An 18,789-nucleotide genomic window follows, 5' to 3' on the forward strand; every position below is an offset into this window, starting at 1 on the left:
CTCACAAGCCTGTCAACCACTGATAATGATCGACAATGCCTAGAAATCCTACACAATGCCTAGAAATTCCCAACAATGCCTGAAAGTAGTTAGCCTACTCTACAATACCTGAAACCCCTGAAAATGTTCGACAACCCCTGAAAATGCTCCACAACCCCCCAAAAATCCGACAATGCCCGACAATGCCTACAATGCCTGACAATGGGTATTTAAAGGTACCCTTTGTGACTGTGATTTGTTTTCAATCGCCAGAATCTCCATAAAGCAGTCCATGCGGAACGAGAATGTGACGTCATCACAAGCAATCTATACGTCAACTTAAAAACAAAGAAAGTTTTATTTAAACAAAAACCAAAAAAATATATTAAAAATAAAGTTGTTTTGCTTTGCCAAGTTTGAAGTCAATGCATACAGCCATAGCTTCGCTGTTAGCCTTCAAACATTGTTACGCACCACTGAGTTGCATATCTAAATGTAAGATATCTATGCTCCTACTAAAACAATGAAAACTATTAATACTACAAAAAGTGCTCAATGCCAAGCAAAAAGGCAAAGCAGAGCGAATTAAATCAAATGTAGTTATTACTATCTGAAGCCTTTACAAATTGTTTCACCTAACGGATCATCAGAAGGTCTGCAAAAAACATGTAAACAGTAAAGAATCGATAATTCTGAAAAGATATTAAATATTACAACTGTAAATTAATCTGCCAAAAAAAATCTTTAAACCTGTACTTCCTGAGAAGATATTAAATATTACAGCTGTAATTTAATCTGCAAAAAAAACCTCTAAACCTGCATTCCTGAAAAGATATTAAATATTATAACCGTAATCCAATCTGCAGAAAAAAAACTCCAGAATTACTAAGGACAGCCTCCATCCGCCACGATAAAGTATCAATCAATTTGTCCCAATGGAAACCAAGCAACAATGATGGCAACATCTATGACATCACAAGCATATTCATATTCATAAGCATATTCATAGCAAGCATTTTGCTTCTTTGTGATGTCATAGATGTTGCCATCATTGTTGCTTGGTTTCCATTGGGACAAATTGATTGATACTTTATCGTGGCGGATGGAGGCTGTCCTTAGTAATTCTGGAGTTTTTTTTCTGCAGATTGGATTACGGTTATAATATTTAATATCTTTTCAGGAATGCAGGTTTAGAGGTTTTTTTTGCAGATTAAATTACAGCTGTAATATTTAATATCTTCTCAGGAAGTACAGGTTTAAAGATTTTTTTTGGCAGATTAATTTACAGTTGTAATATTTAATATCTTTTCAGAATTATCGATTCTTTACTGTTTACATGTTTTTTGCAGACCTTCTGATGATCCGTTAGGTGAAACAATTTGTAAAGGCTTCAGATAGTAATAACTACATTTGATTTATGCTCCTACTATATACTTTGAAACATGAATACAGTGCTTCCACAATTCAATTTTTAATTTCCTCACATGCTAGTTGTGCGAATTATTTGTGTTTATTGTGTTTTTGTTTTTTGTGTCTTTCTTTCTCGCCAACAAAAAAAAAAATAAACTGAACTGAACCTGGGTTTTTTTTCGCTGAGACTTTTCGGTCATTTGTCCAAAATGACTTGAAAAAATTCGGTGATTTTTTATTTATTTCGGTCATTTTTTCTGATGAAAATATATCCTTTCAAATACGTAGCTGATACAAACCAAAATTTGCACAGGCCTCGAAATTCACGGCGGACATGTCCGCCGTCACAGCATGAGATGTCCGCGGGAAGTACCATCTAGATCGGTCTATTTGTCCGCCAAGAAGTAACACAGGAACTAGCGATACAAATCGTCATTGCATACCGTAGCACGAACAATTGTTGCGATTGGGAGAATATAATTTTCCGCGCATCTAGAAAATGTGAATATTGTATATATCCCTTAGATTCCATTGAAGCAGAAAAACTTTCGGTTGTTAGGTTGCTTCAACGATTGATGACATTAAATCAGCGTAACAAAGGTGAATTCTTTGCTAAGAATCGATGGGAGCAGGAGCACGCGCAACTTAGTTCAAATCTTACATCACAATGTCTGGCTTTGATCTCCGAGTAATATTGATAAGGCAAGGTTGTTTACAAAATTAGATTATACAAATAGGCTATTAGCCTATTACAGCAGGATGCAGCAAAATTTGTTAGGTTTTCGTATTACAGTAAGAAAGAAAAGGGCCATGGAAAATTTACTTTCGCTCACAGAACATGCAAAAATATACCTAAAGAAAAATGCCTAGTGAAACTTTGCACAGCAGAAAATAGTAGCGTTAGTGTAGAAGTTTTCCGACTTGTGCCCAGAGCATTGTGACGCAAAATTCCACACGACCTCGTTCGGTGGAAGTTAATCAGTTATGCGGCGTATGCAGCTACACGGCGCTTTGACTCTTCAAGCGCGCCTCGTTAGTCTGATGAAAACCTTCGCTGAAATATTAAAAAGCCTTCCAAACCGTAGCCATACGGTACCTCTTAAATGGCGAAGAATTATCAAGATAAAGTGATTAAGCATGACGATCGACGCTAAAACTGGTGCGTTCGCCGCCGAGATAGCTGCTCAGACCGGACACGTTTGTCAGCCGTCAACAAAAACGAATTTCGAGGCCTGTATTGCACTTCCTGATTATAGCTACAACATTACGTTTCGCTGAGAAACGTTGTTTTTTTCGGACATTTTGACCGAATTGACTATATATTTTTTCGGACATTTTGACCGAATTCACTATATATTTTTTCGGACATTTTGACCGAATTCACTATATATTTTTTCGGACATTTTGACCGAATTGACTACCGTATATTTTTTTCGGACATTTTGCTAAAAAATTGGTCAATGACCGATAAATGACCGAAAAAAAACAACCTAGAACTGAACTAGTAAAATTGGCTAAAAACTTCCTTACAATTTCCTTGCACAGAGCTTAAATTTCCTTACAAATTAGTACATTAGCCTAGGTACTATTTGCCAGTATATATATGCTGAAAGTCGTGCTTGGACCTAATTGTCCATGCAGTGCATGTGCTCTCCATTCTGTATCAACGTTTTCCAATTTTGCCACTTTACTTAAAAATGGCAACTTTTCATAAACAGCAGACAATAAAGCTACTTCCAGATTAAATGCAACAGTTGGAGATAAGCATGAAAGAAAACAAAACTCGTTTACACTAGCAAATCTTGTTAAAACTTGCTTCACTGCTTTAATAAGAAAATCACAGCAGTGAGTTAAGAACAACTTGACGTCTTTGTGGTCTTTTCCTACAGTGAGTTAAGAACAACTTGACGTCTTTGTGGTCTTTTCCTACGTCATTTTCAATACTCTAAAATCTAAATACGGTACCGGTAAGCTACAGCATTTTGCTTTTGTACCTACAATTGAATATGATATGATTTATTATACAGTTTTTTTTTTTTACACAGCACCCAGATAGAGTTGCCAACCCAAATCTCAAAAAATGCCAAAAGCACCTAAAAAGATTGCCAGATAAGGAGAAGAATGGCAAATGTTATTTTAAGCGAGTTGATCTATAAAAAAAATGTCTGATTGTGAGATAATGTTGAAGGATGTAGGTTTTTCAATGCAAAAATAAAATGTGACCTATATAAAAGCAATGCAACTGACAAGGTTTACTGAATGTTCACTGTGCTTAGTAAAGTAAAACTCACTTATTTTAAAGAACATTAAGTTACAGTAGTTTCAACCTTCTTTTAGGGTGTTTACAATAACACTACGATAATTCGTAAAGGCTTTGAACTACTGACGCAGGCCGGTCATCGAGATAGACAAAATAAAGTTACCGTTTGCTGTTAAAGTGTTTTTGTCTCTGAATTGTTCCATCCATTAGGAATCGCTGAATGGAGGATATGGGGTGGAGATCGGGACAATAAGTCGTTATTAGGATTAGTGTTTGGCAGGACATAAGAAATTAGTTCTTAATTATTTATACTACACAGGCGTTATTATTCACTAAATTTTTGTACGCTACAAGACCAATTTGTGATTCAAATCCTTCGTGCAAAGTTATTCATATTCCAAATGTAGCCTATTGAAATCAAATTAGAAAAAAAAGTAGGCTACCAAACTATCATACAAACGTAACCAGTAGATGATAAAGAGTCAGAATAAAATATTTTTGCCAAATCGTATCTTTGGTAGACTAAATCTCTTCCAACTCACCAAATTTTTATCAAGTTTCGAAGTTCAAGAGACTTTTCGTTTTTTATCGACTTCGAATAAAATAAAATCCGAACCGCGGTGATCCGTTCATCTGCACAACCGGAAATTATAGCGATAATTTCTTAAGTGATTCAAACTTCCTCTCTTGCAATAAGTAACAAAACTTCATTGCAGTGAAGCTGTAGAGTGTGTAGACACTTCAATGACAAAAATGCAAGCTACCGAATAGCAACTACTTGCGCTAAGACAATCACCAACAAAAACTATTTACACTGTTTTGCAACTCAGAAGCGTGAACCTTCAACATCAGCTTCAAAGACAGCTATTATCACACAAGGTTCCAGCTTGCTGATCTGTAAGTGTAACCTATGCATAGAGGCAACAAATGCTTTTCGAATGATATATTTGCATCTCATCGATTTCATAATACAATAAAATATTTACAAGACATTATCTATTTAGCAACAGACGACAGTGCGGAATTGATATAAGCACTAAACCAAAAGAATATTAGCACAGACTTGACGGAAATAAACCACTGACATTGCAAGCAGGAAAAAAGCGATGGTATTAAGTTCAATGTTCTGCTGATAAAAAAGGATTTAGAAATACCGTTATAGGTATTAGCCTACTTCTGAAAAGGAACGTATAATCCAACCAGCAAAACAGGTAACTTTAAGGTCTACTACGTTGAATCGTCTTTGTCTCCATGCGTTGCAACAAATCAAAAAGTACTGATTTTGTTAGCTGGAAATGGAGACTCAGAAAAGCAATTCAAAATTCTCACAACAGCAGTACAGTTGAAGCGACGTCATGCATCTAGATTGTAGCATACGACCGATCGATAAATGAATAAATAGGTATTTGCGTAGATCGAGTTTCACTTGAATGTAACGAGTCTGCTGACTCCATAGAGTGCTTTGATAAGGTCTACGACCATTTTTGGATGAATTCGAAGCTAACAAAAACCAAATTTTTACAACCACACAACAGGTGAATCATTGTAAAAAGGTTTTTGTTGCAAGAATAATAAAAATAAAATTCAGGACGATTGATTGCAAGCGCAAAACAAGGGCCCTTTCATGGGACAGGAGAAAAGGCGTTTGCTTAAGCCTTATTACTTGGGTAGACGCAGGGGTAAACGGTTTATTTTTTTATTTCGATAAAATTAACTCTTTCCAAATAAGCAAAGCCATTTCTCCAGGCGTGTTGGCTAGTTTAATGGAATGAAAATGGAACTCACAACGCGCAAATCAATGGTGAGAGTTTTTTCAAACATCATTATGACGCCAAAGAGAACGTTCATCGTCACACCTACTGTGTATATTTAATGTATTGCCATGGTCAGCAAAAGTGCAGCAACGCGCAAATCAATGGTGAGAGTTTTTTCAAACATCATTATGACGCCAAAGAGAACGTTCATCGTCACACCTACTGTGTATATTTAATGCATTGCCACGGTACTACGACAATTCATCGAACGACAGTTTACCGAACGAAAATTAATCGAGCGACTAACCCTAACCCTAGATACAATTTGTTTCGAGAGATTCGTCGTCCGATAAACAGAGGGTCGATGAACTGTCGTTTCGATAAACAGTCGGTTCGATTTACTGTCGTTTCGATGAATTGTCGTTAGATAAACTGTCTTTCGATAAACTGTCGTTCGATGAATTGTCGATAGATAAACTGTCTTTCGATAAACTGTCGTTCGATAAATTGTCTTTCGATAAATTGTCGCGTCACGTACTGGCACAACCAGAGGCGTCATGTGATACTTGAATATTCCTGCTAAACATATATAACATATAATCATTGGCAAAAACAACAGGTCAAAACAGGCGGGAAACGTAAAAACAAAACCAGCTTGGTTAGTTCCTTCGCTACAATATCAATGTCTTTATACTTTCACCGCTGGACAATCATAAATGAAACAGAGCAACGCAGCATGAGTACTACACAGCACAAATCTGTTTAGTGTTCAAACAGTCAATCAAAACAAACATTGGCAATGACGCAGTGCGTAGCAATATCTCTTCTATGCTTGATTTAACAAGTGAATAAATGACAAATACCTGCAAAAGACCATCGATTTTATGTTATCACACATTTTCGCAGTGCTGCATATCTCTAACGTGATAGCTACTTTATTCCAACACAGTGATCAAAACCATCATTGCGATGCCAATTAGCATGGCGATGATTTCCTTAACCGTTTGCTTAGGATTGGAGTCTTGGAGCAACTCGGGTATCACGGCAACAGTGGCAATGTACACAAAGCCACCAGCCGTGAAAGGCAAGATCCATGACACGGCTGATTCTCCAATGTTTTCTGCTAACAATCCGAGAATGCAGCCAGCCATCGCCCCTGTTAAAACGAAGACATACATAATTAATCGATTGTTAAGCATTACGGTAAGTTCATTCATTCAATACTCTTCAATCAAAATAGGTGATAAAGACGGACTGCTACAAGCGCTACATATCCGACAAAGTCGCTTTATGAATCTTTTAAGCACGCAAAACGTACATGCTGTCGTGCATGTCGTGTTACATTGTATCCATAGCAGATATGAGTTGGTTACTTGCTCTCAAAGCTTCACAAATCAGTATTTGTGTTAGAAACACATGTTCAGTAGCAGATCTCATACTCGGTGATGGTGTCCGACGTTTTTTTCGTAAACAGTTTTTCGTAAAACAATTGTTCGTAAAGCAATTCTTCGGGCATGCAATTGACCATAATACTAATTGTTCATAAAAGTTAGGCTACAGCTTTAAAAAAAAAACAGTTACAAATGTTTACGAACAATCAATTAGGGTAGCCTATATGCTAGAGATGTGCTAATTGTGCTTAAAGACGTGCTGTACCTGTAGAGTGTAGAGTCCCTGATTCAGAATGGCATTACAGTTTGTGAGCAGCGAAAAAGGAAAGCCAAAACTTTTGTATAGTGGCCAGCTTTATTACAAAGATTATAGTGCACTTAACGCACAAGGGCAAGAAACTACTTATTGGAAATGTGAGCATTTAATAAGAAATGTCCTGCACGAGTGACAACTGCTATGGCCGCCATTGTACAATGTACAATCCAGAGGTGAGCACAATCATGCTGGAGATGCTGGCCATGTCGAAGCAGCAAAGGTTATTGAAAATATTCGTTGTGCAGCAAAAGACAGTCGTGATGCCCCAAGTTAACTCGTCTCAGCAAAAACTATTGGACTCAGTCAAGCCACGGCAGCAAAACTGCCAAGTGTGCAGAGCATGAAAAGGGCAGTCACCCAAGTGCGATTGAAGGAAAATGCAGGCCCGGCAATCCCACATCCTTTCCGTGACATTGTGCTTCCAGTAGAGTACAAGCAAACGTTTGCTGGTGTAACATTCTTGGCCGATGATTCTGGGCCTGGAGATAACCGTATGGTCCTCTTTGCCACTGAAAGAAATCTGCAGCTCCTTGCCCGTTCAAAGCACCGGTATGCTGACGGCACCTTCAAGACAGTGCCTTCACTGTTTGAACAGCTTTACACAATACACGGACTGAAGGAAAACACTCCAGTGCCTCTGGTGTATGCCCTGCTGGAGTACAAAAGGAGAGGGACATACATTCATCTGCTGCAAAAATCAAGGAGTTGTTACCTGCTGTTGCAGAGACAATCATGACTGACTTTGAGATGGCCATGGTTAATGCAGTAAGCAAAGAGTACCCACTTTCAACTCACCGTGGCTGTTTCTTCCATTTGTGCCAGTGCATTTGGAGAAAGACGCAATCAAGTGGCCTGAAGGAGCAGTACGAGACAAGTGCAGAGTTTGCTCTGAGGCTGCGCATGTTGTCGTCTCTGGCCTTTGTGCCTATTGATAAAGTCAGCCGGGGGGCCTTTGACATTCTCATTCATGGAAATGTATTACCAGATGTTGCTCAGCCAGTAATTGACTACTTTGAAGACACTTGGGTTGGGCGCCCAGATCGTCGTCAAGGGCGCCGTCCTCCAATGTTTGCAATTCAAATGTGGAACTGCTATGATGGCGTCCTCAGTGGCCTTCTCAAAACTAATAATAGCATTGAAGGATGGCACAGACGGTTCATGTTCCAGGTATCTGCAAATCATCCAGATATTTGGAAGTTCATATCTGCAATCAAGCGAGAGCAAAACCTAAATGAGGTTCGCATTGAACAGTATGTCAGTGGCCAGGCAGGACCCCCTCCAAAGAAGAAGTACAAGGAGTACAAGATGTAGGCTACAAATTTGCAATACGCACCTTCATCGGAAATTGCAAGACAAACCTTGCTGTTGCGAAAAATTGTTCACGAACAATTCACCTATCACCTGTTTACGAATAATTCACCTATACGAAGAATTGATGCATACGAAGAATTGCTTTGCGAAGAATTGCTTTACGAAGAATTGATTTTACGAACAACTGTTTACGAACAATTGCTTTACGAACAACTGTTTACGAACAATTCACCTATAACCCTCGGTGATCGAGCGCCAGATAAAATGAAAATGTTCTTATTACTTCAGACATTAATTAATTCCTTTCTGTCGGATACGTATCTTCTAAAAATCCGGGTTTGCTACTATTCGGTGAGTACGATTTGGTGAGTTCCCTATTCGGTGAGAGCTTTTTTTCGGAGAGTTCTCTATTCGGCGATTTTTTGATTTTTTTTTTAAATTATCGGGAACCGTAGCCTAATTATCATTGCCGCTTTTACATCGTTTTTACGTCGCTAAACGTTGAAATCGTGCAGAAATAAATAGAAATAAAATGTTTGAACAAAGAAATGAAAATTTGTCATATCAGTTCAGTTGAGTTGTTTTTATTTGTGACCATCATATCATAAACAATACACGTCAACATAGCAAAGGTAGAAGCGACAAAACGCGAACGTTAAAACGTGCTTGAATTCGTCGTGTCAGTTCAGCTCAGTTGTTTTTATTTGTGACCATCATATCAAAAACAATACACGTCAACATAGAAAAGGTCGAGAAAAAGGTAGAAGCGACAAAACGCGAACGTTAAAATGTGCTTGTGACCGAAGTAAGTTATTACTTTTGCTGACTAGGATACGTTGAAACTGAGAAACATTCACAGAAGCCCTTCGATTTGTTCCAAGAATCCAGTTAGCCTAACAGTTCATTTTTACATTGTAGTTACAGAATGAAAAGGCTAACCAAATGTGTGGCCTACAGCTTGGATTGAAAGCAAATTATCGGGTACCGTAGCCTAGTTATCCCGACCAGCAAAAATTTGTTCCAAGAACCCAGTTAGCCTAACAGTTCATTTAAATATTGTAGTAACAGATAACCAAATGTGTGGCCTATCGTTTTAACGTCGCTAAACGTTGAAATACCGTAGCCTAGTTATCCCGACCAGCAGAAATTGCCGTTTTTACATCGTTTTATCGTCTCTAAACGTTGAAATCGAAGGAATTCCAGGTCATGTAGCGCCTTCCTCTTGTTGCCATGGTAATGAAAAAATCTGTTACCAAACAATCGGAAAGCCTTTTGAAGTTTGGTGCAAATCGGTGTTGCGACTGATCGATGAAACGACACATTGCATTTACCAGCGCATCACGCTAGTCAGCAAAAAAAGTTCTTTTTTACATAGAATCAACATGTAAAGAAAACGATAGTCCAATTGGGTGATTCAATGTATTCAGACGTTGAATAAATGTAAAAATGAACTGTTAGGCTAACTGGGTTCTTGGAGCAAACTGAAGGGCTTCTGTGAATGTTTCTCAGTTTTAACGTATGGTATTATCCTAGTCAGCAAAAGTGCTCTTTTCTACACGATTTTCTGCTGGTCGGGATAACTACTAACTAGGCTATGGTATTTCAAATTTTAGCGACGTTAAAACGATAGGCCACACATCTGGTTATCTGTTACTACAATGTAAAAATGAACTGTTAGGCTAACTGGGTTCTTGTCGAACAAATCGAAGGGCTTCTGTGAACGTTTCTCAGTTTCACCGTATCCTAGTCAGCAAAAGTTCCCTTTTCTACACCATTTCAACGTTTAGCGACGTTAAAACGATAGGCCACACATTTGGTTATCTGTTATTTTTTGTTTGTAACAGCTTCTTTTTTTATTTCTTATATCTTTCACTTTTATTTTATTTCGTTTTCTTTCATTTCATCTTATTTCCTTCATATCTTAAATTTTTCTGAAGGACGAATTTTCATTTAATTGTTCAAACATTTTATTTCTATTTTTTCTGCACGATTTCAACGTTTAGCGATGTAAAAACGGCAATGATAATTAGGCTACGGTTCCCAATAATTTTTTTTTTAAATTTCAAAAAATCGCCGAACAGGGAACTCTCCAAAAAAGGTTCTCACCGAATAGGGAACTCACCAAATCGAACTCTCCGAATCGGACTCACCGAAACGGGCCATTCCGTAAACTTCTGATCATCTTCTTCACAATTATATTGAGATGCAGCAGAGTGTTGAAACAGCATGGCATATTTAAAAGCCAAAGGCCCTTGCAGATCCATTCAACGTTTAAATGTGAAATTACCAATCATCCTGAGAGGATGCTTCTAGAAGGACAAATTACCTGTTGCGGTTGACAACTGTAAGAACATTGCCCTGGTCTTGGTGCAACCTGACTGCACAAGAATTGCAAAGTCACCAATCTCATGAGGAACCTCGTGGAGAAGTATCGTGGCTGTGGTGATGACACCCAACGTCTGACCACCAAGAAATGAAGCTCCTGGATTAAAATTAAAACGTTTCATCGTAATTGAAGTTGTCATCCACTCTTTTACTACGGTTGATGGCACTACAATCTTGTTTAAAACTCTAAGCTTCGGAGTAACTCAACAATATACAGTATATAATTAACTTCATGTTTATGAAATTTGATAAACCAACTCTGCTTACAATCAAATCAATTTACAATATCTTGAATTGGTCTGATTACATGCAATATAAAGTTCTGTATATACAATATTTCTGTGAGCAGAAGATGACTAATCTCCCTCATGCTCATGGAGGCCATCATTCAGGTGTGGTTTCGGGACCCAAAAATTGCAGAAAACTGCAAAAAAATTTCGAATCTATGCCAAACTGTGTTCGTGCAATATTGAAAGAAGGTAGAGGCCACATTAGGTATTAAACTATACACATCTGTTAAATTATCACAATAAACCAAAAGTACACAAATTCAGCCTGTTTTTAGACAGTTAATTCGAACAATACTGTAGATGTTGTGATGTATATATTAACGTCTCACCAATAGCAAGGCCATCCGTAAAATTGTGAGTAAAATCAGCAGCAAGGTTCAAGTAGCCTGCCACCTTCATTCCTTCATGCTCAGTGGGTTCATCTTGTTTCGATTCTTTTTGGTTCTTTTCATCTAAATATAAGAGAACACAAGATACTGTAGTTCCATTGTGCTGAAAATTTCACAGAAGAATTAGATTAAACTAGATTATTTCAGATCAAATTTATTTCTCTTTAACACTTGCATCTACAAAATTATTAAAACAATTAATTGTGAGTTTGCGGCAAAGATAGTTTTTGTCATAAATACATTTAAACACAATCCATGTAAAAGAACACAAAAACAATTAGGCAGCCAGTCTTGCAATAAAGCCGTTCTCATGCATCAGCAATTTTTCACATAAAAAATTCTGGATCCAAATATAGTATAGTATAACACATTGTATAGCACAAGTCTTTATGCAAGACTGTCTGTCAAGTGGGTCAAATTACAAATGCATTTACAATCCTGCATGGATGTATATATGAAGCAAGCAGCCTAGTAGCCGGAATGGCCCGTTTCGGTGAGTCCGACCCCTTAACGAGGAATTTTTTCAATTTTTTTTTTGAATTATCGTGTACTGTAGCCTAATTATCATTGCCGTTTTAGGGTTAGGGGTTAAGGATTAGGGTTAGAGGTTAGGAACTCACCGAATCGGTCTAACCGAATCGGACTCACCGAATAGTAGCAGACCCCTAGTAGCATAAGTCTGGGTTTTTTTTTTCGCTGAGACTTTTCGGTTATTTGTCCGAAATCACTTGAAAAAATTCGGTAATTTTTTATTTATTTCGGTCATTTTTTCTGATGAAAATATTTCCTTTCAAGTAATAGACAAACCAAAACTTGCACTTCCTGACTAGCTACAACATTGAGTTTCACAATATTTTTTCGGACATTTTGACAGAATTGACCATATATTTTTTTCAGGCATTTTGCTAAAAAATCGGTCAATGACCAATAAATGACCGAAAAAAAAACCCAGGCATTGGTACCTGTCTTCTTCTGATCCTTGGATTCATCTTCTTCCGAATCACTGTTCTTGTCTTTTACAGGTTTTCCTGCATGATGATGATGATGGCCTCCTTTCATGTGACGAACAAACTTTTCCACAGCAAGAAATGTCACAATCCCAGCCAAGACCCACAAACCTACAGCTGTTGTGGCTGAGTGATCATGTGAATGTTCATGAGAGTGTCCATGATCATGAGAGTGTCCATGATCATGTGAATGTTCACCATGAGTATGGGGATGTATTGCATGTGGAATCAGATGCAAAAATGCATCTCCTAAAAGGCCTCCAGAAGCAAAACTAAGTAACACCTTTAACAATGGCTGATATGCTTCTGCATTACTTTCTAACGGGACAAAAAATAATATAAAAAATGGAGCTGCACTAATCAACAATGTTGCCAAAATTGCTTGCCACCACAAAGTTACGGTGTCAGAAAATGCACGAGTTTTTTTAGACTTAATTTTATCATGATGATGTTCATGCATGCTTTCAGGTATTGGATGTCCATCTTCTGTTGGAGGTTTAAACCATTTTTCCTTGCCTTTCTTTATTTCCGATTCTTCATCCTGATGATTTCCATGAGCCAGAGACAATTGACAAAAGCTTACAATAAGCAGTACTGCCACAACCACATAGCTCAACTTTACCATTTTTAAGTGAGGTAGACCTACAAAATCATAAAAATAAAAAATGATAAAGCTTTGGTAGAGAGTTTGCTTTGTTGAACCATAGAGACATAGGCGCCTAAGCCGTGGGGGCCAGGCCCCCACGCATATTTCTGCGTGGGAGCAACTTTTTATGCTGCATTGATACATAAAACATGGATGAACTAGCGATCGGCAGCAGGAAAACATTTTTAAATGCGAACCGCAACAGCTTCGCGATAAATAATCACTAGAACGAGTAGCGATGCTACAATCCCACCCCAGACAAAAAAATCTGTCATTTTTACATTGATTTAACGTCTGCAGACGGAGACGCAGACGTCTGCGTCTTAGGCAGCAATGATTTTGCTGCCTAAGACATAGCAAAAATCTACCATTTTGCGTCGATTCAATGTCATCAGATGTTGAATGCACCCAAAAACAACATAATTTGCTACGTTGACGCAGCGTGCGTTTAGCTTAATGCGCTTGCAAACAGACTCGATGTCGCTTTCGAAAGTCGAAATCTCTGCAGAGAGTTGTCGCGGCAGTGAATCGCTTGCTGTGAAAATGAACTTGAAGTCTCGGCCCGAGGTAACCACTAACCAACGTAACAAGGGCTGGTACAAACCGCATTGCGCACACGTGGCATAATCAACACAACAACGGACTCGCGCGAACTGCATGGCGCACACACGACCGTTGCCATAGAAACCCGATCGGGGAATATGCGCATCTTTTGTTTCATCTGCAACACGAAAATGGGCGTATTACAGCGAATTGAAACTTGAAAGCAGGTAAGCGATAAGTTCCGATATTGTAGTGAAAAGGGAGCAATATCAAGTCGAAAACTTAATCAAACGTCTCTCCGTAACTATTTTTCAAGGGCTGTTTACGGATGTCAGCAACTTTTAAATTTATTCAAAGGTGACGTGCTGTTGAATTGATGTAAACATGAATGATTTTGCTTTCAACAGGTATATTTTCAAGCGTATGATCAAGTTAGTATTTTCATTCCATTTACAGTATACCTTTTAGTAAACCTTTTCGTATCTTGTTTCATACTAATAAATCTAGTTTGTTAAATCTGGTTCGTTCGTTACTTTAATTAAATCTAGTTCGTTGCTAAACTTTATGTTGTGCTTAGCAGAGTCGCAGTCCACCAACCGCTAGCCAACGCAGACGCATAGCATGTGTTTTGGTCGAGTTTTGTTTAGAATAATTAACGGTAGGTCGAACGTAGCGATAACTCCGAGTGTGGCAATAAAAGCAATCCTAGTGTGACGACATAATTAGGTCATCCATCTGCGTGACATTTTGCTGAATTTACGTTGCTGCTGATGAAACACGCTTTCGCCCCCACGGCCAAAAAAATAGTTAGGCGCCCATGCATAGGGAAATAAAACAAAGTAGGCTAACTTCAGCGGGTTTAACATGATGTATTACATACACAAATATAACATAATTAAAATAAACTCAAACGTTTTCGACACGTACATGTGTCCTCATCAGGAATTACATATCTGCAATATAAATAAAATGAAAATTGTAAGGTAAATTTGACTTTGCATTACAACTGTAACTGTATACTAACGACCTGGTCTTTTGTGTCGTCATCGATGGGTATGTCTGTCTTTCGCTTTATTGATGCTACCAGCTGCTCTACATTGCATTTTCCTTCTTCCAGTTTTATTTTGTTTGGCAGGATGTGGTGGTCTAAGCCATAACGTAGGGTGTCCTCTTCTTCTAGGCTAAAGGCTTTTCTGCTTAGATTGATAATGCAGTTTGGGCTTTTTTGTCTTTGCTGTCTCCATAAATTTGTGAGTTTCTTGTGATGTTTTTGAAGGGTTTGTTGTTGCCATCTGCTTGTAGTAATCAGTAAGCAAAGAGATCAGACAAGTATTTCCAGAAAAGAGAGAAGTGGAAGAGTTCGATTTTTCATATCTTGGTAACGCTTTTCAGTAGTACCCAGTTCAGTTCAGTTGTTTTTTTATTTCTGACCATCATATCAAAACAATACACGTCAACATAGCAAAGGTCAAGAAAAAGGTAGAAGCGACAAAACGCAAACGTTAAAACGTGCTTGTGATCAAAGTAAGTTAATGAGTTGAAAAAAATTTGGCACGGTCGCAACACCTTCAGAAAAATTTAAGGTATAAAGGGAAAATAAAAAAATAAAAAATGTTACAAAACAAATAAACATATATATATAGGCTATAACTTTATTAGCCTACATAACTTTAGCTGATATATTGAAGATTTGTATGGACAGTTGCTATGAAGATCGGCCATGGTGCGTTATCAAGAGTGCTGATGGTCGTAAGGGGAACACGTCTTGATGCGTTTAGCTCATAGCAAAGAGCAAGGCAGGCAAAGAAAACCCCACAAAGAAATCCTACCACGGGCAAAGCCATTTCAAGCGCAACGCACCAGGCCTTGCACGACTCACAAAATAGATAGGCTATGACTTGACATGAAACAATGACAAAAAACAATGACAAAAAACAAATAAATCAAACTAGCAAAAAACAACATCATCATCTTGCGGAAATTCAATTATACCCAGGGAAGTTATGTCTTAAAAGATATCAAGCGTGCTTTGATAAAAGTTGCGTTGATAAAGCGATAATTTTAGACCCCTGTCAGCTAAACTCGCCACTTCCACACCGATCCAACGTTGGCTAACGTTGAATTAATGCAAAAATGACAGTCATCGCCAGCTGGGATGTAGTAGTGGTATGTCCCAGTAATATGATACATTTGGGTTACCGTATGTTTTACACGTTAAACCATATTAAAGTGACAAAAAATATCCAATTTGGCATATTACGTTAAAAAAATAGATAAACAATCAGACAATAGCATGACGATCCAGTCCAAGATATTGAAATAAACAACTGGTTGGAGCACATGGCCACTGCTTCACCGAAAGATGGAGATTGGTCAAAAAGGATGGAAAAACTTCTGCAGACTCTGTAGAACTTCTGTGGACAAAAAACACAAGAACCAGAAGACCAGTAGGAGTACTTACAATCTTATTATTTTGCTAATAAATCTACACACATTGGCTAATCATTGCTGGGCAATAAAAAAAAAAAAAAATATTAGTATGTTTGGTGCATGATGTAATGCTTAGATGGGATTATTTCAAGGAAGATTTAGCTTGTTTATTTTTGATTTAAAGCCTTTTACAGTTTTACATTCATTTCTTATAGTAGTTGGAAGCTTGTTCCAAACTGTTGGCCCCATTAGGCTGTACCAAATTTTGGTAACTTAGTCGGATTACTTAGCAAGTTTCCCAAAAGTTGTGGCTTAGGTACCTAATCAAAATGCCATATTTATTTTTTGAAAAAAAATTGGTCTTACGCCTCCTCAATGCTTGTTTCCATGACGACGGGCCCAAAATTGACGAAACAGCTATAACTCCGGAACCACTAGAGGTAGAACCAAAATTTTTTTTTCAAAAGATGCAGAATGCCCAAGTTTCTATCTGTTGTCAATACATTTTGTAGGCCTATGTGCAGCACTTTTCCCAAAATTTACAAAAAACGTGTTTTAGCCTATTTATCAATCAACAAGTGAGATGGAGGGACGACATTGACAAACAATGCAATACAACCAATTGGTACCAACTAGCACATAATCATGTAAATTGGCATGAAAAGGGGAAGGCATACGCTCTGCAGTGGGCTCTCACAGGCTGAAAATGATGATGATCAATCAACAACTGCAAACCAAAGCAATGAAAATGAATTAGTATAATAGCTAAAATCCTATTTAGCAAATCAACGAAGGTTAAATAGTTTCACACATCAGTTAGCAAATAACACTTCTCTAAACTTGCACATTTCAGCATGTCTGCCTTGAATGAAACATGATATACTGTACAAACAGTCAGCAACAACTAAACAACAATCGATTGGCAATATTAAGCTGAAATCTCACATTGCAACCAAAAAAGTGTAGCTTTGTACAATTGATATTGACATTTCCAGGCAAAGAACATCACACAGTGCAATAATACCATTATAGAATAGAATTGCTGAATACGTTTCAACAACAAACTAAAAAAATTCATAGCAATAACTAGTTTATGCCAGAAAGCACAATGCAACACAACAGGCTGTGGTCCACAGTCAATTGATTGTTTAATCCATCACAAAACTCATCCTTGCAGCTTCAACAATAGTTTAGGTGTTGGAGTGCTGGTGTTCATGGTCTTGAAAAGACTCTTTTTAGTCACTCTTTCACTAGATGTTGCTGCTCCAAGTTGAACATGTACTGAGACACCATTTTTAGCAATATTGCTGTTGTTTTGGATTTTTAGTTACTTTACCGGTGTGGAAGGCAGTCAACAGACCCAATGCCCGTTCTGCTGCATCATTCACAACATTGAGTGACTGCACTAAGGCTTGAGCATGTTTGTATGATGTATTAACATTCCTACACCCTGGATCAGTCTTTAGAAAAGACCAGTCAACATTCAAAATATCAATCAGTGTCCAAGAATCAGGACCAATCAAGTCTGCCAATGTTGTACAGTAGTGTCATAAAGAACCGGCATTTGTTGTAATGAAAGTTTGGTTTTGCTATTCTTGCATTTTAAACGAGATTTCACCATAGCTTTCTTGTCACCAATGGGTACGACATTACTAAAAACGGCCAAAACGACTAGTCTTTCTGACAAATACCATAAATGGTAGTACAGTTTTTTGAGGTATGCTGAAAACATTGGCATCATCCTTGCAGTTTGATGGGTTGAAGAGGTTCTTTCCATGGATGTTAAGTTGGTTCTCAGGGTTTGATGCAGTTTCAAATCGGCAGCTGGCGCTAAAGTTGGGTTGGTAACCAAGGCTTCAAGTGATAAGTCACAAGAAACAAAGCCGAATATCTGATCTGTTCCAGTAACTGTTTATCCAGTAAGTCATTGTGCTGCAGGGAAGACGAAAACAAATCAATTTTCAATGTATATATAATAGGGTGGCTCTTATTTGGCAAAAAATGAAAAAAATTTGAATTTTGTGTGGGACACCCTTTTAAAAGGTGAGGTTGTCAGAAAAAATAACTCCTGCAAAAAATTTTTGAATTTGAAATTGATTTAGAGGTGGCCCTCCCCCCCTAAAGTTTTGCTCCCTCCTCCAAAATACCAAATCTGCATATCTCAAAAACTGCTTGAGCTAGAGATACGGTTTTTGTGTCAAAAGATGCAGAAAGCATGATTTCCTATATGCTTTGTGAACAGTGATTGCGTCTATCTTGAGTAGAAAAGCAGTTATTTAGAAAAAACCTGTTTTCGGTATTCTAGCACAAAACGGTGCTAAACAAGTATTGTGGCCCAAGCTATTCAATAAACAAAGTTCATAAACTAACCGGTAAAACTGGTAAAGCAATAAACGAAATAAGTATTCCTAAACTTTTATGCATTCATGCATAGCTAATATGCCCGTTTTGTATCATATTCCTTGGAGAAACTCCTGAGCGTGGAATCCGCTTTCAAGCTTCAGGTGCTATGCATCGCACTTGTTGGATGGCAAAGGCGATTTATGCAAAAAGCTTGGTGTGCATTTATGGTATCTGTCCGAAGAAATGGTTGGACTAGCCTTGTTTGACTCTCGATTGTCTGTGGAAAGTAAAAAGCTAATGGTGGCAACCATGTTAGATGAAACAGGAGAACGTCC

At 37.9% G+C, this 18,789-nt stretch overlaps 1 protein-coding gene across 1 annotated transcript; it reads right to left on the reverse strand.

The window, feature by feature from the left end:
- Nucleotides 1-4,386: 4,386 nt before the first annotated feature.
- On the reverse strand, nucleotides 4,387-14,182 carry LOC145770282 (zinc transporter Slc39a7-like). Its single transcript, XM_082581880.1, has 4 exons — nucleotides 12,448-14,182; nucleotides 11,426-11,548; nucleotides 10,748-10,903; nucleotides 4,387-6,559 (listed from the first exon to the last, which is right to left on the reverse strand). Exons 1-4 carry the CDS (start codon nucleotides 13,319-13,321, stop codon nucleotides 6,339-6,341), a joined length of 1,374 nt encoding a protein of 457 aa, XP_082438006.1. The 5' UTR covers nucleotides 13,322-14,182; the 3' UTR covers nucleotides 4,387-6,338.
- Between the last annotated feature and the right edge of the window lie 4,607 nt (nucleotides 14,183-18,789).

This window comes from Aplidium turbinatum, chromosome 5, assembly GCF_918807975.1.
Source record: "Aplidium turbinatum chromosome 5, kaAplTurb1.1, whole genome shotgun sequence".
Classification (NCBI taxonomy): Eukaryota; Metazoa; Chordata; class Ascidiacea; order Aplousobranchia; family Polyclinidae; genus Aplidium; species Aplidium turbinatum.

What these genes read in the sequence shown, in the direction of transcription:
- LOC145770282 (XM_082581880.1), bottom strand. Translation starts at nt 13,321, where the DNA reads ATGTTTTCCTGCTGCCGATCGCTAGTTCATCCATGTTTTATGTATCAA. An exon ending in CAAGGATCAGAAGAAGACAG is followed by an intron (nt 11,549 to 12,447) that starts GTACCAATGCCT and finishes TCTTATATTTAG; the next exon opens with ATGAAAAGAACCAAAAAGAA. An exon ending in TACGGATGGCCTTGCTATTG is followed by an intron (nt 10,904 to 11,425) that starts GTGAGACGTTAA and finishes ATTTTAATCCAG; the next exon opens with GAGCTTCATTTCTTGGTGGT.